Source organism: Nilaparvata lugens, chromosome 4 (genome assembly GCF_014356525.2).
Source record: "Nilaparvata lugens isolate BPH chromosome 4, ASM1435652v1, whole genome shotgun sequence".
NCBI lineage: Eukaryota > Metazoa > Arthropoda > Insecta > Hemiptera > Delphacidae > Nilaparvata > Nilaparvata lugens.
The window spans coordinates 78646755-78670555 of NC_052507.1; the positions used below are offsets into that span (position 1 = coordinate 78646755).

At 33.8% G+C, this 23801-nt stretch overlaps 1 protein-coding gene across 1 annotated transcript in view; it reads right to left on the minus strand.

Moving 5' to 3' along the window:
- LOC111054599 (doublesex- and mab-3-related transcription factor A2) overlaps positions 1–23801 on the minus strand; it is a 202158-nt gene that overhangs the window by 69969 nt on the left and 108388 nt on the right. Inside the window, exon 4 of the mRNA XM_039426559.1 lies at positions 3542–4006. Within this exon, the coding sequence (XP_039282493.1) occupies positions 3542–4006 (465 nt within the window). The remainder of the gene's footprint in view (positions 1–3541; positions 4007–23801) is intronic.

Sequence of the window (23801 nt, forward strand, 5' to 3'; positions counted from 1 at the left end):
TTGAATCATATCCATGAAATAAATCATATCCATATATTGAATCAGATTCATAAATTGAATTATATTCATAAATTGAATCATATTCATAAATTGAATCATATCCATAAATTAAATCTAATTCATAAATTAAATCATATTCATGAATTGAATCATATTCATAAATAGTTCTTTGCATAATCAGTAAACGTGATCAGCAAAAAATACTATTCAAAATACTTACCAAAAATTCATACTCTGTATTTGATCTAGAGGTCTGGAAGTCATCTTGCAGTTTATCCTCTGAGAATATTGTTGAATGATTGAAGTCTTCTTCCAGTTTCTTCAACATTTCCTTCTCGATTGCAGGTGTGATGTTCCACACGTTGAAATATATTCCACTATTATTTCACTCTTGAGATGGTTATGTATTTGGAATAATGATGATCCAATGTTGAACTTGACTCCAACTGAAGATTGCATTGTTCATGTGATTCTCAAACTTTTAAAACTATTCAGACTTTTTGAAAATTATAGATGTTGAAAGCTAATGTCAATGTTATCAAGAAGCTATGTAACACTTCACTTCAAATTTGAATCTAAGATTAAGAAAATCTTGATAAGAAATTATCTAATTAGACATCCACTCAAAATTGAAATAAATTGAAGATATCTAGAATAGTATTTCAGTACTGAGTAATGAAAGAGAAAAAAATATTAAGAGAAGAATTTGGAATATGACAGTACCGTACTAAGTTCATGTAATGAGACATCCACTCAAAATTGAAAAAAGTTGAAGAAATCTATAAAAGTATTTGAAAGATTTCAGTACTAGCCTAAGTTATGAAGGAGAAAAATTATCGAGAGATGAATTTGAAATATGTCAGTACTAAGTTTTGAGAGAGACAAAATATGTCATGAAGCATTCACAAAAATGTATTAAAAAGTTCTTCAAATTTAAAAAATGATTTTCTCAAAATATATTTTGAAAGACATCCATTTGCGTTGTAATAGTGTGTTGTACGCTTCCTCCTTTCTATTACTTCTCCAGTGAACTCTGAATTTTTAGAATATGACGTCACGGCGATAACGGATAGTGCAATCTCCTTCTTGTAGAATGAAAAATCGCTCGTAGAAATGAGTCAGAAAGGTACTTTATTTGGTTGAAATTTATCAGCTCGTAGTCGACGTTCAAGGTTTATGCAAAAGTATTCAGTAATTTCTCATTTTTCACATTTATAACTTCTTAGACATCCATTATTCAAATAAATTCCAGCCTTTCTTGAAATTCAGTGGTGAAAAATGATTGATATTTGCCAGCTTGAGATTACAAAGACTATGAATCGAGAATCTTCTATTGTCTCAAACAAAATAATGTTTCCATTCCATATTACTATTAAAAAATCTCAAGCCTCTCATAACTGAGTGATCCGTATTGAACTGAAATTAAGATGAGAGAATAATATTGATCAAGATGAATTGAAGAAGTTGATAATTATTTCAAGCTAACTTTGTTCATTAGCAGATTGTTTCACTCAAGCTTAAACGGTCACTAGACGTTGGACAAACTTGGAAGTTTGGAGTCTATGAGCTGCTGTAACACTGTCATTTCTCAAAAGTGAACTTCTCTCACTGTTTAACTGATGAAATGGCTATTGTAGAAATTGGGTAGAATGGATCTCCAGTAAGATTTTAGATGTCTGCCCCTCTGTACTACTTCATATACATTTCATATAATTTCTATCTAAATTTGGGAAAGGAACAGTTTTGGGCTTTAAACCTGTTGTTCCTTCCTCAATCATTCATAGTTGAGAATGATTTTGTATCAATCAATGTATAAAATGTATAAAATGTATACATACACATGCTGTAACAATATTGTTGTAACTGAATTTCTAAAAATTCATTTACTGATTCAAATTCATCCTCTTCTGCCAATTCATTTCTACAGAATTTTTTACGGCGCTCTTGATTCAGGAAAAAGTGAATAGAAGCAGGTCCATGCCTCTATGTAGTCCCCTTTCAGTAGTCTCCTTCTTCTTTGTAAAGATGTCTTCTTTCTCTGTTGTAGAGATGTCTCCTTCTTTCTTCGTTGTAGAGATATCTTGTTTCTTCTTCGTACAGATGTCTTCTTTCTTCACTTTTCTCCCTCCTGTGGTTCCACTTCTTGCAGCCATTCCTTGTTATCGAGATGATTTTCCAAATGGAAACTCAAAAAACTGTGATGAAACTCGATAAAAAAACTAAAGCGTAATTATTCTAATGGAAGTTTATGCCCCTTCTTCCAATCGAACATATAGTATTAGCAAAAACTTTCGGTATTATGACTAGAGAATATACTTGGAAAAGAGAAGAATTATGTAAAATGAAAAACTATTGATAGAAGCTTCAGTTAGAAGTTATTAGTTTAGAATATTTCATGAAAAGAATAAAAATTGAAATTACTTTTATATTTCATTCTCTATATTATGTAGAAAAATCGTAGTGTGAATTGAAATGTATAGATCTTATTATATTCGAAAAATTAAATTATAAATTATCTCATTATCTCGATTAGCAACAAGGAATACAAGGAACGGTTCTTTCTACGACTGAATTCATAGAACCTAGAAAAAGATAATTATCATGTTAATATTTCCCGACCAAGAAGTTTAGATATAATTTATTGTTCCAGCAAGAACTGAATTTGTTGATTACAGAAGACAATACAGTGGTTCCATAACCTAGCCAGATCATTTTTGTAAACAAATACAAATAGCAGCTTAAATTGATATATTTATTCATGTCATCATTTGAGTTCCCAGTTTTATTATATATAGATTCATGCAAGATCCATATACGGACATGCAGTGAGTGAGAAAACCGGTGTGTGTCCAACCAGTATACTCCATTTCTATTAAATTTTCACACTATTTACGACCCATTTTCATACAATTTGCTATAATTCATCCCATAAACTAGCTACATGAATCCTATATTCATATCCTATATCTGTATAGACTGTTTCTATCCTATTTTCGCAATATTCACACCCCTTTTTTATACAATTTGCTATACTTTATCCCATCAACTACATGAATCATATATTTGAATCCTATATTATGTGCGCTGTTTTTGTCCTACCTGTATACTCTGTGTATATCCTATTTGCACACTATTTACACTCAATTTTTATAACATTTGCTATACTTCATCCCATAAACTAGCTACGTGAATCCTTTATTATATGCGCTGTTTTTGTCCTACCTGTATACTCTGTGTCTATCCTTTTTTCTTACTATTTACAACCCTTTTTTCGTACAATTTGATGTACTTTATTCCATAAACTAGTTACATGATTCCTATATTATTTATTTTGAGATACATATGAGAGCACAAGGATAATATCCCATAATTATTGTTCTCTTGGCATGTTGGCAAATAAACAATAATTATGTGCGTTGTTTTTGTCCTACCTGTATACTCTGTGTTTATCCCATTCACACCCCATTTTCATACAATTTGCTATACTTTATCCCATGAACTAGCTACGCATATTCAAGCAAATAAAAAATTGACGTCTTACCGTTAAGTATCCGGTTGTACGCCTCATCAACGTTGGGACAGACGATGTTGAGAATGACGTAGAGCAGCGTCTCGGTGTCAACGCCATGCCGCCGCACCATGCCCGTCAACCGAGCGACCGCCTCCAGGTCCGGGACGGGGAATGTGCCAGTCTCCGCGCCGGGGACCGGCGAGAGACGCCGCGTGACTGTCTCAGCGGGCGAGAGACGCTGGGAGCCCGCCTCCACGCCGGCGAAGGACGGGGAACGCCGCGTGACTGTCTCAGGGGACTGTCGTGTCCCCATCTCGGCCAGACGCAGCCGCAGGTTGCTTGGCTGTTGACAGTCCTCGTCGGATAGTGCCGTCACTGAAATCACGCTGCCTGTTGGAGACGCGCAGCTCGCCGCGTATTGGCTGGCAGCGTGTGAGTGGATGCTGCTGAAGCCGCTAGTGGAACTGCTCGTGCTGGAGACTTTCTGCTCGTAGGCTACAACAGAACACAAACATTTATAAAAATTTGAATCACTCAGATATTACAATATTACTCGATTATTAAGGCTGTGCAAAGGCTAAAAATAACTTTCCACTAGTGATATTTTTCAAATATATTCGATTTGTATATCATCAAGCTATCAGAATGAAAAATTTTCTCAGGAAAACATTTTTTTTTGAGATATGAGCGCCTAAAGTTCAAATTTTTGGGACAGAACATTTCAAATTCGGTGAGAGATAAATCCATGAGATTCAGAGGTAAAATTCTTCATGGTATTGTTGATTCTATAAAACAAAAATGTTTCGAAAATATTAATTTTTGAGAAAGTTATTCAATTTACTAAAAATAACTAAAAAAAAAATTATTTTTGGTGAATTGAATATTTAAACTAAATTTAATAGCTAGAAAGTTATAATTGGTCATTTTTGGTAAATTGAATAACTTTTTCAAAAATTGATATTTTCAGGAAATTTTTGTTCTATTCGATCATCAATACCATGAAGAATTCATCCACTAGATCCCTCGGATTTATTCCTTACCGAATTTGAAAAGTTCTGTCTCATAAATTTTAACTTTAAGCGCTCATATCTCAAAAAGTAATGATCGGAAAAAAATGTTTTCCTGAGAAAACTTTTTCATTCTGATAGCTTGATGATATACAAATCGAAAAACTATAAAAATATCACCAGTAGAAAGTTTATTTTTATCCTTTGCCCATTTATGCTAAGTTCGACTTTAGATTCCCAATTATCAGGTTTCAGATACATTTTAAACAAAAAATTTCAAGTGGAAAATATTGAGCATGAGAATCTCTACAAATCACCAAAAATTGAAAATAAGATCGGAATTCGAGAAAATGTAAATGTGAATTCAATTGCAAACTGTTGGCAACTGTTGATTCTATTAAATAATTCAATATGAAGAGATAGCAGACTTCGTGTGTCTCCATCGTTATTGTCCTGTCAAAAGCTGGCTCAGATCTTGGAATAGTGGACTTGAGATGTGCGTGAACACTAGCGTCAAATGATCAATTTTCATAACGGCAAGGAAAGTTGTGTGAGTGCGCCACACCAGATATTTTTTTGTTTTGTAATTTAAATTGATTTTGAACAAAAACAGTGGTATCAACAACATCAACGTATTATTCTTCTAATCATGTAACACAAACAACCGACAATAATTTAGGCTTAGTTGCATGAAGATGTGTTGAATTTTAACTGTGATTAAGTGACTATACTCGTATAAGTTTGGTTTCAAAGCCCTTGAGGCCAAGTCTGACCTTCCCTTAAGGGAATCACCACCAACAAAAAACCATTCCAATTTATTACTAATTCACTCAGAGTCCTTCATCATCATCACTACTTCATCCTTAGAAGTAGTCAAGCTACCTGATATCATAAGGCAATATTTGTAGAGACTTTGATCAGGGTCTCCGCTACAAACTTGAGTATTCAAATCCATTGGTGTTTTTTGTAGTAGTCCAGGATAGATAAACTAAGTTGCTTGCAACCTCTCTAGTGGAGGAGTAGAGGTGCCCGAACCAGGTACCTCCCAATGGTTCCGTAGATGTTCTATCCTTCTCTCACTTAGATATCCGAGTGAAAAGGAAAGAGAAAGTCGAGCTCCGCCCTTAACTGAGTTGCCGCCTACACAGTTTACTTACAATGGATTATAAATAATGCGGACCAACATCATTAATCAAGACCACCTCCTCTCCTCGCCCTGTGCCCGACACAGGAATGAAAGTCGGCCTCTGATTGGCCGATAGTGACTCGCCATGGCGGCTTGCTCCCCTCCTGGTTAACTAACACAGGTGATAACTAACTATATTCAGCTAACTAACTATATCCATTGAGTTAGACGTCTACTGATAGCGAGCTATCCTTGTCTCACTTTAATGCATTCAAGTGTCTACAAGTCACCAGCCGACTATGGGATTCACTTTAAACTGACAGAATTTCTTTCAAGTAAAATACAGTGCTACCTGGTCGTTCAATGCTGCAAGTTTGGATTGAGTTTTAGAGAAGACAGTCTACACGCAATCCATTTAGTAAATAAAACAATGAGCAAACCACACCCAGAGAGTGAGAGAGCTACCTGAGTTTTCAAACTGAAAAGCTGATCACTCTTCAAGCCAATGAAACAAGCCAATCTCAATCTTACAAAATGTAATGGTTTTTTGTGTAGTTGAGAAGTTGATATTGTGGTAATTATTCATATTGAATGAAAAAGACTAAGAAATTGTCAAAAACCACTGATTTATTGATAATTAGAAAGACCGGTTTCGGTTATTACACCATTGTCAATCTCTGATAAACTGATGCTAGCGTACAGGGGTTTATCAGAGATTGACAATGGTGTAATAACCGAAACCGGTCTTCCTAATTATCAATAAATCAGTGGTTTTTTAACAATTTCTTAGTCTTTTTCATTCAAAATGTAGTGGTCGAAATGACATTGACATAAGTCTGACATAAGACATAAGACATTGACATAAGACATAAGATCACTCTTCAAGCCAATGAAACAAGCCAATCCCAATTTTACTAAATTTAATGGTCGAAATGACATTGACATAAGTCTGTACGCTCCTTTAGGCTGGGCGTACACCAGTTAGTCAAGACATCATCAGACATGATTAGTCACAATACTTCACATACTTGATTATGTGTGTCTCATTGCAATGACTAATCAGTGTAAGTTGTGTCACAAGCAGCTATGTGAAGTATTGTGACTAAATGTGTCTGATCATGTCTTGTCTTGTCTTGACTAACTGGTGTGCGCACCTAGCCTTTAAGGTGCGTAAAGATATTATACGCGCCGCGAAAATGAGCAATTCACTTTTAATCAGCTAACTATATCTGTATTTTTACAGAAACGGTATAAGATATAGATATAAAAAGCTTGGCATCATCTGATTAAAAGTGAATTGCTCATTTTCGCAGCGCGTAAATCTGTACGCACCTTTAGATTGCAGCATTGCTCTTATGAGTAGGCCTACAGTGCTGCCAGATTTTACAGAGTCCAGAGAGCCTGTGAATTAATTGTGGGAGATTGATTGATTGATTGATTGAGTACTTTATTTATGTAGATTACAATATAAACTGGCTTATACACTTATATACAATAGCTTACGATACAGCAAAATAATAGATGAATTTACATAATATAGACTAAGAAAATAATTATTGAAAGTATATGATATGAAAAAGTAATTTGTAATATAATAACTATGGATAATTATATTGTTATGCATCTACATAAATTGGCGGAGCTTTGGACATATCAATGTCCATTATCCACTAACTCTCTACCAAAGGGAGAATGAAAACTAGAGCCTTGGTTTTCTTGATAGAATCAGCATGGAAATGACAACAGTGCGCAAAGCTATTAACATTTGTACTTTAAGCAGACCCTTGTGGAGCACGGGTTACCTGCTAGTAAAATACAAATTTACCTATTAAAATTTGAAAAATCAATTCGATTTCTCTGTGGTTTATGGTTGAAATTTGTGAATGGATTTGCCGTTTAACATTGAAGCCACATGCTGCAAACTGAGGTTTGCACGGACCGTTACAGGAACAATTGTAATATTCTATCAATTGTAATGTATCTATAATATTCATAGATGGCTAACAATTTGAGAACTAATCACAATTAAAATCTGAATCAACTAGTCAAACAAATAAACTGGTAAAACTCGACAACACATTTAGTAGATGCGAAACAATTTAATTTCCATCCATAGCTGGATGTTGTAAAGGTTTCTGATATTCCTTCCTTCACAATGCCCTAGACCTTACACCTTCAAAAAATGGTCAAGAACATGAAGATCTCTCAGAGATTCAAGAACAGAGATCTCTACTTGATCAAAGAACAAGTGGATCTCTCAGAGATAGCTGGAGGTTTGATTGCAAAGTACGGTGAGAAAGTTCCTTGGTCTCATTTAGTTTATTCTATTGAATCGTGGTGAAAACGTTTTCGATGTCCGTGATAGATGTTTCTTGAAGACTGATGAATGTACAGAAATCAAATTGTAATTCAAATTTGTAATGATGAGTTAGAGTTCTTTATTTATATCACAGAGTAGCACAGAGTATCGAATGTAATTATTTATTTATTTATTTATAAGGTTAGCAAAAAAATACAAGAATCGGAAAAGAAAAATCAGGCTATTGCCTAAAACTTCTTCAATTTCCTACTTTAGTTTTGAATTGTCCATATATTATAGGTTATGTCCATTCAAATTTCTACACCAAATCACAATCTGAAATATAAATTAGAATAAAACAAACAATTTTAAATTTGGATGGATTAATAATAAAAGTTTCTTAAAAACATGAAACAAACTATAAATTCACAAAATAAAGAATATACTAACTATAAATAAATTATATCTACTATCACTATTACCAATCTAATATTACAGTCTATATCTATGATAATGAGTTGGAAATAAGCTGAATTGGTTATATCATCGAATACTGTATGTATTGAAGATGAATGATAAATATGAAGGTCAGAATTCTGTCTCCAACAAACGCAGAATAAAATATATATCAACTGCATAATCACTAGGAGTAGAAAACAGAACAAAATCCCCTTTTTACCTCTTTTCTGTATAGGGCTACTTGTAATATAAATATAAGTAAAAATAAAAATCTCAGTACCCTTTTCCCTCAGTCCGAAACATGTTGTGATAAAATATTTCAAATTGAGATTCTTGAAATCAGATTTTTGTTTTTCTTTATATTCTCCTTTTTACATTTGATAGAGAAACATGATGAAATATTTTAGTTCAATGGAAGAGATATAGTTTTAATATTCAATCTTCATATATAATTGAGGACATAAACGTATGAAAATGTGTGTAAATGTGTGTAAATCGATACACTAAGATCAATGAACAAACTGAGAATTAGAAATTATTTAGTCAAATCGTAAACATCTCTCGAAACTTTATTCTTAAACTCCGAAACTTATTATTAGCAACGTTCAACACCTCTCCAATAAACGTTTGCTGTTTATTCAAGCCATGAGTACGTGGTAACAAACATAGGGAATAAGTTCTGGAACACATTGAAGCAATGAGACGCAACCTTCAAAAAATTAGGTGATAAAGTTTTATCTATATCGAGCTACCTGACAAGTTGAACGGCATTAAGTTGTTGAAGAAACGGAAAATGCTCAACAGAAATAGATGGGACTTGGCTGAAGTCCCGGAGGTATAAGCCACTCAATTAGTTGTTTGCTAGAGCCTTGCCATGAAATTAAAAAGAGGAACTTGAGCAAACGAGTTTAGTAAGTGAGAAAAAGCCTAGATCAACAAATTCCACAATGCTAGATAGTATACATTATACTATATAGAATACATAGAGTATAAAATGTGCGAAAATAACTAAAAAACTAAAACAGGATATCAACACCTGGATCAAATGCAATCACTTCTTCTATCTATGAGATGTTTTCACTCAATCTTCCTACATGTGTGCTTGTTTATTTTGCAATCCTTTGTAAATCATCTGGTCCTTCAAATCTTTTTTACCACCTTCTTTTTCTTCCCCAATCCATCCTTTCATACCTACCGTCTATTTACTTTTCCCGAAAACCTTTTCCACCAGCTTCTCAAAGATTGAAGGTTTTCCAAGTACATAGATAACCATAGTTGGAAAACCCTTCAATCCTCCACCCTTTTCTCGCACCACTATTCTTATTATTTTGTTTTATTTTGATTGTTGTTGTTGTTGTTGTTTGCATGTATTATTTTTGTTAATTTGTGTTAAACTAGTATAGAATACATAGAATAGTCAGTGCACTGCAAGGTTATCAATTCAAATATTAGCGAAGAAATGCATTAATTTTTCACAATATTTAATTTGTGTACTACATGGTTAACTATTCAAATATTAGCCAACAAATACATTAATTTTTCACAATTAAATTAAGTCTTGAAGCATTGAACTGGGAAAGCAATGTATCTTCAGTTTGGTCAAAAAACCATCAGTGCACTGCATGGTTAACAATTCAAATATTAGCCAAGAAATACATGAACTTTTCACAATTTAATTCAAGTCTTGAAGCATTGAACTGGGAAAGCAATGTATCTTTAGTTTGGTCAAAAACTGTTCATCTTTGTTGGATGAATCAGGTTCGAATACTAATCGGGGAATTCATCATGTTCTGAATACACGATTCTCAAGTTGCAATTGTTCATCATCTAGGTATAATTGATACAGTTTTCAATCATGATTTAGGATGACTAGAAGATGTTCATTCAATCAACTTGAAAGTTATAAACCTAAACTAGATATCTTTTACATGTCCATTATATGAATTGGATTACATTGAATTTCCTATCTTAAATAATTGTGAAAATTTGTGGAAAATGGTAAAGCATTCACTGCGTCAAATATACATAAATTCTTCTCCAGTAATCATAAGAATAAATTAGATTGTCCACTGTAGAATTTCTTTGTTTCTGTTACATGTTTCACTGGGATGTATCTCACAAAAATATTGCTCATGATAAAACCCAGAAGAAAATAATCCCTAGTCCTGAAAAATTCTGCAATTCATTTTGCCAGTCTTATCTTGTTGAAAGCTCCAAGACAAAAGATGCTTATCCCCAATCTAGATATTTTGCACCACGTCTCCAACGCCAGAGTTATTTCAATCCATTTTTCTATCTCCGAGATGTGTGTGAATAGTGGAAGAGTGTTTTATTTCGACACCAGTCGGCTGGCTAGCTGGAAAACTTGAAAATGTCTGCCAAATCTCATCGCTCTTGGTAGAATTATTGTTGAGATCTGATAATGAATTAGCCAGTACCTTTCTGCTCTCGAATCCTTAGATAGATCTTGTCACTCCTCAGTGATAGGACATAATTGTTATTTACTCCACAAAGTATTGGGCATCGAAGCCTAGTCCTAATTATTTCTCCCTTTACTTCATCCAGATCTTCCCTTATATTCTATTTTATATTACTTATACGTTCATTTACTATTTTATACAATCAGACAATAGTCTTGTGAGCTTCGAGATCTTTTTTACAATTGATAACGTTATTCTTGTCAATATTATGTATCTGTATATATGAATTTGTACAGCAAGGAACAGATGAATTTGAATTTGACTTCCGAATTGCTGGTGTAACACGTTTAATATGATGTCATATTTTCTTGTTCACTGAGAACTCATTTATTCGAATATAAATGAAGCAAACAAAAGGCTGAGTGAGTGTCAAAAGTTGAATTGAAATGAAATTCATAATTAGTGATAAACTCTCATAGTATTTTGTTCGCAAATAATGAGTTATTTGAATCCAATTTCCATATTATTGAAGGCTCTGACCGAGGTTACAATCAAATGGGTTCAATGATACGAGTAAATGATCAGTTTGTCATATAATGCTTCTTGAACAGTCTAACCAATATACGTTTTTGAAGCATTTGAATCAATCAAATTAGAGCTCAATATTACTAGAATTAAGAGCTATAAACCAATTAGATGAGAGCTAATTGCAATCAATGAAATTAGGCCTATTTCGATTCAGAGATATAAATCAAATTTAGACCTCAAGACACATATGAGCTCGATATTCTTCTATTATTTATTCTTTTATTGATTTAATGATTGGGTTAAGTAAGCCTTAATAAAACTCCAAAAATTATTCAAAGTATAATCCTGAGACTCCCGATCACTTATTGTATTTTTTATTTAGTATTATCATTAACTCTGAATAAGATTAATATCTTTTGATGCTTACTTACTATAGAGTATCAAGTTTATTTTATTTTAAAATTAATTTAGTTTTATGATTTAAAGTTTTTGAGTTTTCCATTTTTTTCCAATTCCCATTAACCCTATACCACCCTATTAATCATCCTTAGTTCATCTAATACTCCATACTCCTTTTTAAATTCCTAAACTCCCAGTTTCATGAAACAATTTTTTCCTTAGTTTATTTTTTAAGTTAGCATTCATTCTATTTATGTATTTTATCATTTGTAGGCACCTGCTGTAAAATCTTTTAGGTTTAGCGGGACCAATTTTGTAATGCATTTTACTGAATAAAATGATTGATTGATTGATTGATTGATTGAAATCACTAGTACCCCTCTTACAATTATGATTAATCATTTTATATAATATTGAAAATAGTAGCCTCATTTAAATATTCACTTGATCAAAGTATATGTGTAAGTAATGACATCAAAATTGATGTATTTTCCAGCTGTCGTTCCAGAATTTCACTAGTTAAATAAAAATGTTTGTTCCAAGGTGAAATCCATACCATTCAATCAAGAAATGCATCAATATTTGAAACAGAAGTACGGCCTTTTATCAGGATCACGTGTTCAGCTTGCATTCGTGTTTGAAAACATTCTGAAACTGCAGTTGCAGATTGCATTGTGTTGCCATAACTTCCCATAATTACCATACGCCGCGTTGATTACGGTTAATGATTGCCACGGTCATGCAGTGATTGAACCACAAACTCATTCCACTACTTTCATTTTCCTCAACTTGTGCTAAAATTAATTTAGTTTTATGATTTAAAGTTTTGAGTTTTCCATTTTTTTCCAATTCCCATTAACCCTATACCACCCTATTAATCATCCTTAGTTCATCTAATACTCCATACTCCTTTTAAATTCCTAAACTCCCAGTTTCATGAAACAATTTTTCCTTAGTTTATTTTTTAAGTTAGCATTCATTCTATTATGTATTTTATCATTTGTAGGCACCTGCTGTAAAATCTTTTAGGTTTAGCGGGACCAATTTTGTAATGCATTTTACTGAATAAAATGATTGATTGATTGATTGATTGATTGAAATCACTAGTACCCCTCTTACAATTATGATTAATCATTTTATATAATATTGAAAATAGTAGCCTCATTTAAATATTCACTTGATCAAAGTATATGTGTAAAGTAATGACATCAAATTGATGTATTTTTCCAGCTGTCGTTCCAGAATTTCACTAGTTAAATAAAAATGTTTGTTCCAAGGTGAAATCCATACAATTCAATCAAGAAATGCATCAATCAATATTTGAAACAGAAGTACGGCCTTTTATCATGATCACGTGTTCAGCTTGCATTCGTGTTTGAAAACATTCTGAAACTGCAGTTGCAGATTGCATTGTGTTGCCATAACTTCCCATAATTACCATACGCCGCGTTGATTACGGTTAATGATTGCCACGGTCATGCAGTGATTGAGCTACAAACTCATTCCACTACTTTCATTTTCCTCAACTTGTGCTACAATTCATTCAGTTTCATGTGATACAACAAAGTAATGATTCTCCAGTTTGTTACTTTCATACTCTATCTTAAAATTCCGTAAAAAATGCAGTTCGATTCTCAGGTCTCTTAATAGACCCGGGCCAATAGGCGTAAGCTTAGAATAAACAATCTAGAATAAGAAGTATAGTATAGAAGTTCTTCTGCCGTAAACTTTCAGGGGAGGGGGGGGGGGGCAGATCTGTTAAGATCAGTCCGACAGAACCTCAGATCTGTAAGAGGTCATCTGAAGCAAAACATATAATTTTCATTAGTATTTTTTTGTATTGTTAGATGGTACAATGATTTGTAATAATATTATGTTGTGCGGAATAAATTATTTTTTGAATTGAATTGAATTAGGATTACCTACTAGAAAATGAAAACGAATAGTCATAACTCAACACTCAACAACTTTGTCGAATTAACTGAAAAATCAGGCTTAGACAATCTGATGTCATAGTTGATTTAATTGGACCAAATAATGTTCTATAAACACGTAATTATACACGTCCAGAATAGGAAATTCACGAATGACGAATCATGACGTCTGAACTACTGAACTGGTTAACTTGAAATTTAGCATATTGATTCTTCATTTACCGAGGATGGTTATAGACCCATTTTAAATTCTTCAAGATTTCAGTTGGTCAAGTTTTTAATTAGACACTTGTTAATGAACTAATTTACAATCAATAATGGTCGATGTAAATAACGTTGAGTCACAATTATAAAAGACTGCTAGCTGGTATTAATTTAGAAATTTCCTGTTGAAAATACAGTCTTATTGATCAAATAATTATGCATCCTGCATAATTCATTTAAGCATGCTTTTTTGCAGTAATTTCCGTCAAAAGAGAGTTTCAAACTTGATTCAATCGCATGCTTATTTGTAACTTTGAAACTAAATACTGTAGCTCTTTATAGTTCTTAGGGCCGGTTTACGAGCTCGGGATTTAGCTAAGTCCTAGACTTTAAACAGCTGGAGTCAGAAAATTGGCTTTCCAAAACGGGGCGTAGTCGCAGCTTTTATAACATTAATCGTTTTTATTTTCTTATTTCTATAATTGGAAACGTTTTTCCTTGACGAAATTAGACATTCCTAAATAGTTCGAAATAGCTGAAACTTATTTTTCTCTATTATTTTTCTCCATTTCCACTATTTTCTCTTTATTCTATTTTGTGTTCAATTTTCTAGTTTTTCGAAATTTAATTCAAACGTGACTATGACAATGACTGCGACTACGCCCCGTTTTGGGAAACCAATTTACTGACTCCAGCTGTTTAAAGTCTAGGACTTAGCTAAATCCCGAGCTCGGAAACCAGCCCTTAGTAGCTCTGTAGCTCTTATATAGGGTTGCACAATTAGATTAAAAAGATGAATATCCTTTTCTACATTGGAAGATGATGGAGTGACTGAGTTAGTAGTCCACGCTTCCTAAACCAAGGAGCTGTTTGATTGGTCATAGTGTTGACTGCCTCCACGGCTCCCAACCAATAGGAAGCAAGCAGCTAGCAACGTCACATGCAAGTCACTCTCCAATGAGATTGCTCGTTGAATTTGTGACGTGGTTCATAAATATGAGTAGTCAGTCTATAGCTACTCCCAAATTTTATTATGTATTGAGTTCTGCCTCCCTCCGCTAGAATTATTATTTTCTAAAACTCTTGAGAATATTTTTTGTTATTATCTATAGTGAACAAGAATTTATTTCACAAATTATATAAAAATGAAATTCCAGAGGTCAACTTCAAAGTTTTAAGAATATTTATAAAATTATAAATTGTGGTGAAACAATGCGGATTCCAGTTGAAAAAAATTTCAAATTGAGTTTCAACTGAAACTTTGATTGAAAGGTCAAATAAAAAATTGCATCCACACATTTCCGTGTTGAATTTGGAAATAAATATAGTATGACGTGACGTGACCCAGAACTGGTTTCAAAAATTTTCAGGTCCTCTGACGAGACCTTTCGACCTATACTGCTTTTAGGCAGCCAGGACCGACGACCCTACGTGAATTTTCTAACAAAGAACTTGAATTCAAATTCAACTTCATCAATGGAAATTCAAATCCAGTTTTGTAAAGAACTGAATTTAAAAATTATATCATTGAGTAGGGAGTCCAAGAGATAGATGGGTACCGGAACAGGTTAATCAATAAACCTAATCACTGAAGTGAAGATGGTAATGATCTATTTATGAAATAGATTTATAGTACCCTTTGAAATTAATAAAATAATAGAAATAAGAATTCAAATTTTAACTACTGGTTTAAATCACCAAAACTAGTAGTTATAATTTGTATTCTTATTCTATTAATTTCAAAGGGCACTATAATTATATATTTTATAATACAAGAAAGTAGCCAAGAATTGCTACATTTTAAGATTAATTCTATTTATATTGTAATGTGGCCGATTATTTGACATGAATTTTCAAAATCCGAGTGCATCCATTGTTTAAATTTAAAAGTGTCGACGACGGTGAAAATTCATGACAAGTAAAATTGGACTGAAAATGTATGCCTCTTGGCAGTCGGTTACGAGGACGGGACCTGGCATCTACAGCAGATAATCAGGCCCGGCTCTACCCCTCTGTTCCGAGACACCATTCTTCAGTTTCAGTAAGTTACTTATGTTATCAATTTTATTATTATATATTATTCATAGATTATTTTAATGTATTCATACATTATTTCTATTGAAGGCAAATCCTGTAATTATTGTTCTATTGTTTATTTAAAAGGTATCTCAATATTTCATTTTAGTTTCCACTTTGAGTTTTCAATTAAATTAAATCGATTATTTAGTTCTCCAATATATTATCTCTTCTGTTTATTCTTTTAAATTATAGTTCCTTCTCTCATGAGTTATAGACTCAGATCAATTAGATCAATTTCATCTTTCGTAAGCCCAGCGATTCCCCCATTATAAATTGTTACCATAATACCAGCTCATTACCATAATGTCTAGCTAATTTTATTAAGTCAACTTTGAATTAGTTGATCACTCTCACAACCTTAAATTACCATCGCAATACCTTACATAATATTATCCCAATTACCTAATATAAACAATTCCCCCATTACAATATATATGGCTTTATCGGCATAGAGATCCTTTTGGATGTTCTGCCTTGCCGTATTACCCAATGTCATTTCTTATTAACACTCAAATTTATAGGATATATATTGGGATCTTCATATTTTCTCACTAAAAATTTGCACTTTCACTTCCTGAGTTTCTATTGTATGAAGTTCAAAATTAGGAAATTTTATTTCTAGATTATGATGATCATTGAGTAAAATAATGTTTTTGTTGAATTCCCTGTTCAGAAGTTGTGCCTCATTGAGAATAATGAGGTGTCTTTATAACAGTTTTCAAGAACCAATGCCCCAATTTGAGGGTTCCCAAAGATTAGAAGAAATTTGGCAAGTAAACTCTAAAACTTCATACCCAACCGAAAACCTATCTCAAATCCCTGACGTTGAACACGAGCTAGAGACAAGAGTAATAAGCTATATAAAAATGGAGGTGATGGAATTTGAGATAGCAGACAAACTATTGGAACGGTTGAGGAAATTGCTGAAGGAAAGACATAAAGCTCTTTTCTCCGCTGTCAATAAAAGCAAACTGCATCTTTATTGCTGGAAAATTTATTGCACTGGACGTCGTCCAGAGACGGCGTCAAGGTGGGAGTGACACTAAAACTGCACAACTACTACGACAACTTGATGCACAAAATGCACAACTACCAACACACTGTGACTCTTTGTGACCTCCGTCTATGTGGACAGATAACAAATAGCAAACCAATATAGTGTCCTGAGTGGTTTGTTTAGAAACGTAGTGCCGCAACGGTATATGACTTCCGTTGAAGAGTTGAAGACCCAGGGGTCTGTTTCATGACATAGTACTGTATAAACCTATACAATTTGTATTACAGTAAAATTTCTCAGAAACTCAACGAATTTCTTGTTAGCATGTCGGAGATAACAAGATATGAACTGATAATAATATATTATTGATTGATTCATTGATTCGTACAATAAGTACATCATCAAAATGATAGGGAGAGAAATGATAAGGTAACCTTGTTCTATTATTCCTCACCCAAATTTAGATAAAGTTACACATAGTTTGGAATAGGTTAAGTCTTGTAGTTGTTAACTTCAAAAAATTTTCAGTCCGAAATTAATTCTCTCAAAGTAGATTTTTAAATTCAGATGCTTCAAAACTAAACATAGTAGAAATATTTATAGGTGATGGTTTCTTGTTCCATTTCGAGCTGCGATGTATTAACATATTTTTTCCTATGTATTTCACACGACATACAGTCAAATATTAATATATAAGGTTTAAAATTAATCAGGTTATAATAGAATTAAAATTTATAAGGTCTTTACAGTCAATAATTAATCAAAGTCTTTCACTTTTACCTCGCGATCATTTTCAACTGTTGGAAATGATCGCGAGACGGTTGAAAGTACTACAGTCAGTAAGTAAAAGATTTTGATTATTTACTTAAATATTTATTTATTTATCACATTGTGTAAAAATACTAAACATGAGGAAAGGCACAACAGGCTCATGCCCAAAACTGTCCCATTTCCAATTTATACTCTACTGTCCAAATCAAAATGTTGGTTATGTCACTTTCACTTTTCAAAATACAATTTACGCTCTTCAATACTCAGATAAACGAGCAAATTTTGACTGTAGCTCGTGTAAAATACATAGAAAAAAGTGCGTTAAGAAATATTTCACACTATTATCAATAAAATAGGAAATTTTTTCATAAATATTATCATTTGTATTAAAATTCATATTTCACAAACTCAAAATAAATGTTAATGAGGCTACATGCTTATCTCATCAACATTTATTTTAGGTTTGTAAAATATGAATTTTAATACAAATTGTATTAGTTTACACCAATAAAATATAATAATATGTAATAAGTTGGATGAGAGAGCTGGATTGAAGAAGGATGAGAGATGTTGATTAGTTATAAGAGAACTTATTAGAGTATTTCTAAATGTGTAGAGAGTCTTCAATGAAAGAGCTAATCTCTCTCACAGTATCACGAATAAACTCACAAAATAGGTATGTAGACAATATTTTCCTCTATTATATTATAGAAGATTCTATCGTCTCGAATAAACTCACAGAATGTAGTTATTTGTAGGACTCCTTGGATTTACTTGAATTTCCAAACAAGGCATTTTTTTCCTATAGCTCTACAGCCCTTTGTGGGCTCTGACCTCCTCCACAACATTCCTCCAAGCATTTTCTATACATTATAAATCCTCTCCATCCTATAAACCCACCCTTATCAAATCATATCTTATAACAAGGAATCTGCGTGCAAATAATATATTTTTAAAGCCCCCAAATCTCAAGGTGCACTTATAAGTCCTCTAAAACATTCCTCGAAGCATTCCTATCCATTATAAATCCTTTCAATCCTTATCAAATCATCCCTTATAACAAGGAATCTATGTGCAAATAAAATATTTTTCTAAAGCCCCCAAATCAGCAAGGTGCACTTATAAGTCCTCCAAAACATTCCTCGAAGCATTCCTATCCATTATAAATCCTTTCAATCCTTATCAAATCATCCCTTATAACAAGGAATCTATGTGCAAATAAAATATTTTTTTAAAGCCCCCAAATCAGCAAGGTGCACTTATAAGTTCTCCACAACATCCTTCCAAGCATTTCTATCCATTCTAAATTCTCTCCATCCTCTATAACCCATCCTAATCAAATCATCCCTGATAAGAAGGAATATGCGTGCAAATAATATATTTTTAAAGCCCCCAAATCAGCAAGGTGCACTTATAAGTCCTCCACAAATCCTTCCGAGCATTTCTATTCATTCTAAATCCTTTCCATCCTTATCAAATAATCCCTTATAACAAGGAATCTGCGTGAAAATAATATATTTTTTTGACCCCCAAATCAGCAAGGTGCACTTTTTAGTCCTCCACAACATCCTTCCAAGCATTCCTATCCATTATAAATCCTCTCCATCCTCTATAACCCATCCTCATCAAATCATCCCTTATAACAAAGAATCCGCGTGCAAATAATATATTTTTAAAGCCCCCAAATCAGCAAGGTGCACCTATGCGCAGTAGTTTTATGTTATATTGAAGCTTGAAGGGTGTTACTGTGGTGAATCGATGGTTTACTGAACGTATTAAACTCCCTTAGTCAACTGCATCGCGTCGATAAGTTTTAATGCTGATTCCTCCCGCTCGGATTTTGTGGAGAAGCAAGCAATAACATTTGGTTGGCTCCCCAAAGTGCAGTCCTAAAAACCTTGTTCAGAGTTGGACGGCAGCTAAATAAATCCCGGTCAAACAGTACAAGACGAATTACTAGATATATTCTGGGGGAGAAAAGTGTCCGTATCAGATCCGATCAGATGTGGTCCACTGATCCGTCCATTACCCGCGTCACATAAAACTTTGCTCTGTTTTACGGCCCGTTTATCAGTCTCCAAGTTCCCAGTTTCTGTCTTGAATTTAAACAGAGTAACCACTGAAGTCGGGGAGAGAATACTCTAGTATTAGGGGTATTGAGGGGAAGTATTTTCAGCAGTAAGGAAAGAGTAGCAGCAAATCTAGTACACAAATCTGTTTCTATCCTATACTATTAAACGAGCAACTTCTGTTTATATGTTTAGATGCTTGGAGGTTTAGAGGTTTAGATGTTTAGATAAATATATGTTTACTAGCCGTCGGGCTCGCTTCGCTCGCCATATCCGTCTAGCCAGGGGGCTCCGCCCCTGGACCCCCGACTGGATCGTCCAAGAATGAGATCATTTTTCATTTAAGCATTTTTATCATATGTTAGGACGATCAAGTCGGGGGTCCAGACTAAACGTCTGGCTGAACGGATATGGCAAGCGAAGCGAGCCTGACGTCTAGTAATATAATATTCCCAGGAGTAGCTCTGATTGGAGTAGCAGTGCCCAATCAATTTTTTCCGCGATAAATGCATTTCAATCCTCAACTTGGTGCCAACCTAACAAAGTCAACTCAACTTAATGCCAACCTGACAAAATTACTAATTTTATTTAGTTACCAGTTAACAACTGTTCCGAAGAGGTACTCTATCTGGATTAAAGTTCTATATTAACAAATGGTATCGACATTTTTCAATTATGATTATTTTTAAGTATAATTATTATCAAAGACCTTAAAGATGCATAGACTCACACGCAGCGCTAGTGTCGTACTAGGAATTGAAATTCGCCATTGAGGGGGCAACCCATAAGATTATTACATACCAATGCCACCAATGCCTTAGTGATCTATAGTATTACAAATATAATACTATACATATATAATATCTCGTGCTAAAATACCCCAATGGCGGCCTTCAATTTCAAGTAAGAGCTATCATTGGGAAGGCATAGACATTGTGGGTCTATATCTCTATAAGGTATTTGATTATTATTCATCCTTGGAAAAACAGCTGATAATAATTATTTCGTCGTCTGTTGGTGATGGAAGTGAGTGAGCGAGTTCATGTGTCTGGGACTGTGTCAAAATTATGACTCAGCTGTTGAACTTTTGTAATCATTCAATCAGGTACTTAGTGCCGGTTGCAAAAAAGCCGGGTTATTCTCAATCCTGATTAATTCCAGTAGAGCCATCTTTTTGCAATGGTCGTCTCTGAAGTTGATCAGGATTAAAATTTAACCGGCTTTTGTGCAATTGGGCCTTTGTGAGGGAAATCTTTGCATTCCTCTGGGAATCAATCTCAATTTATTGTGGATAAATAGAACATTTCTGTATGAATGTTATTATAATTTCTTCTTCCGTAATACAGTTGTTATGCTTTTGTACTCCACAGCGAAGCTCAGCCCCCGATATTCATTCATAATGGAACAATAAGACCATTTCAGTACCCTTCAAGCTCATATTCTGATGTTTGAGAGGAATGTTGAATATAGAAAACGATGTTCAAGTATCAATTGAGAAACATAGTGGAGGTTTGGAACCCACCTAGAACTGTAGCTCAATTTATCTTTTATTATCATCCGCAAATAACTGCAATCTTGAACTTCCAAACGAAAGCAAGGAGAAACTTATGAAAAATATTCATATTGAATGTTGTTATCAAAGTTCATTCATATTGGTAGCCATATTTATAACCCAATATCTAACTCCAACGTTAGTAGACAGAAGGTTGATCACTCAAAGGTGAAAGATTCGAAATGGTGGGGGAAACGCCAGCGTGACGTCACGTATAGTAAAAAAGTGATAGAGTAACCACACTGAGCATACAGTTTATTCACTGTATCTTCAAATACATCGTCGTTTAATCCCCTCAAGATTGACCTAGAGCTTGAAAATTCTCCATACTTATAGCGATTGAATCACTGATTCTAATGATGTTGTTAAATACTTCAAGTTCATTCAACTTATATGAATAAAGTTAAGTTGAAAGTTTTTCAAGAATCTAAAAACGTGACACGAAAAAGTTAATAAGCTGGAAAAGCGTTAGTAGACAACGTTATACTATTATAATTTCAGATTAACCCGTAGAAAATCTTGATAAACCAATGCATTGCAATAATCCGATAAACCGATCCCAATAAATCCGAAGAATTTCATTCATATAAATGCACTGAACATATGCTGGTATCGAGCACATGTTCTACGAGAATCAAAATATCTCATCCCCGAAATTCACAAGCTGATGTATAGCCAAACTACAAAATATAAACACGACCTAGAAGATGAAGAAACCTTAAGGATTTGAAAGGGAAGGTTAGGAGGTGGGGTTTTTGCTTTTATATGGCAAAATACTTGTATTATTCAAATGTTTTGATAATTATTGTAAAGCAGAAACAGAAATCTTGCATGTCAGAAAATGTTTGTGTTATATAATTTGACTATACGTCACCGTATGATTCTCAAGAATGCGATATTCTGCCTACTCTGTACTACAGCCTACGTCACGGCTGCAGTTCCCCCACTCCAATTGCATTTCAACTAAAATACTATAGATGAGTGACCAACCTTCTGTCTACTAACTTTGATCTAACTCCATATTCCAAAAATCCTTGAATCACAGTCTTTGTTACAAGACCCCTAGAATAGGTCTAAAACACCTGAAGAATATCAATCCCTCTTTAAACTTTGAAAGTTGAATGTTTGAAAGCTACTTTGATAGAAACTCCAAGTTGATGGAAACTACCAAAGCAATAACTAATCATTCGAATTTACATTTCCAACTAATTAGTCCTGTTTGTTACGACTCAGATACTAATATTGAACACTGGGATGATTACCATAATGGAAGGAGATGGGAGAAGACGGAGAGGGGTTAAGTATGCCAAACCAGCCGGTTGAAGGCTATTGAACAAACAAAGTAATAATGCCTCAGATAAAAGTGGACGAATAATACTATTTTGCACAACTTTAGGAGCGCAATTATGTGGTAGGACGGGTACGTGGGATTTGCAAGAGGATCACAAGAGAGAGACAGAGAGAGAGAGTTGTGGAAAAGGATGGAGAAATGCAGTTGAGACGTGAGAGAGCGCGCTGAGATGTGCAGTAAATATTGGAATTTATGTGGAAAGGTGTGAATCGTATTATCTACCAGACATTAATTGACTATCGCGAAAAGCTATCTAGCCATTTTGTGCAGAAGGTCGACTCAACTCACAAAGCTCTTGTGACCGCTGGAAGCCCTTAAAAACAGCACAGAATTGAGCCAACCACAATTGCGTAGGTTTGCTTGATTCGAATCCAACTAAAAGCTCAGAGGCAACCAGCTACCTTCATTTCATTGTTACAATGTCAAATAAAAATGGAATTCAACCTTGATGCTGCACCAGGGCTTAATGAATGTCGTTTCATGTACAAACGAGTGAATGGAGATAAATAATCAACTACAATAGCTTGTTATTGGTCACATTCAAACTGCAAACTTGGTGTCCTACAAAGTTTGAGACTGTCAACTAGTTACTGTATCCATGTCAATTGAACCACTTTCCACACCCAATATATACTGCACAAATTGTTGTTAGACCAACCTGGATCAATAGTGAACTTATAAAGGATAATTGCTCACACGCGCTTACTATGTGCAGAAACATCAAGGAAAATTCTCAGAACCCACTCAGTTCTCATAATTCACAAGCTAACATTTTCCTAGTTATATAAATAGCAGTCGGTCAGTATAACCAGTTCGCTCCAGGTAAAACTGATTTTTCTGATCCACGTTCAACGTAAAACTGATTTTTCTCATTTGAATTCAAAGAAGAAGCAACTCACATCAATAATATAATAAAGTAAATAATTGGCTTATACACGGACAGGATAGGAAATAATTCACGATTGACACATTTTTACTACTGAACTGATTGAGGCTGTGCAAAGGCTAAAAACAAACTTTCTACTCGTGATATTTTTCTACGTTTTTCGATTTGTATAATTATCATCAAGCTATCAAAATGAAACATTTTTCTTA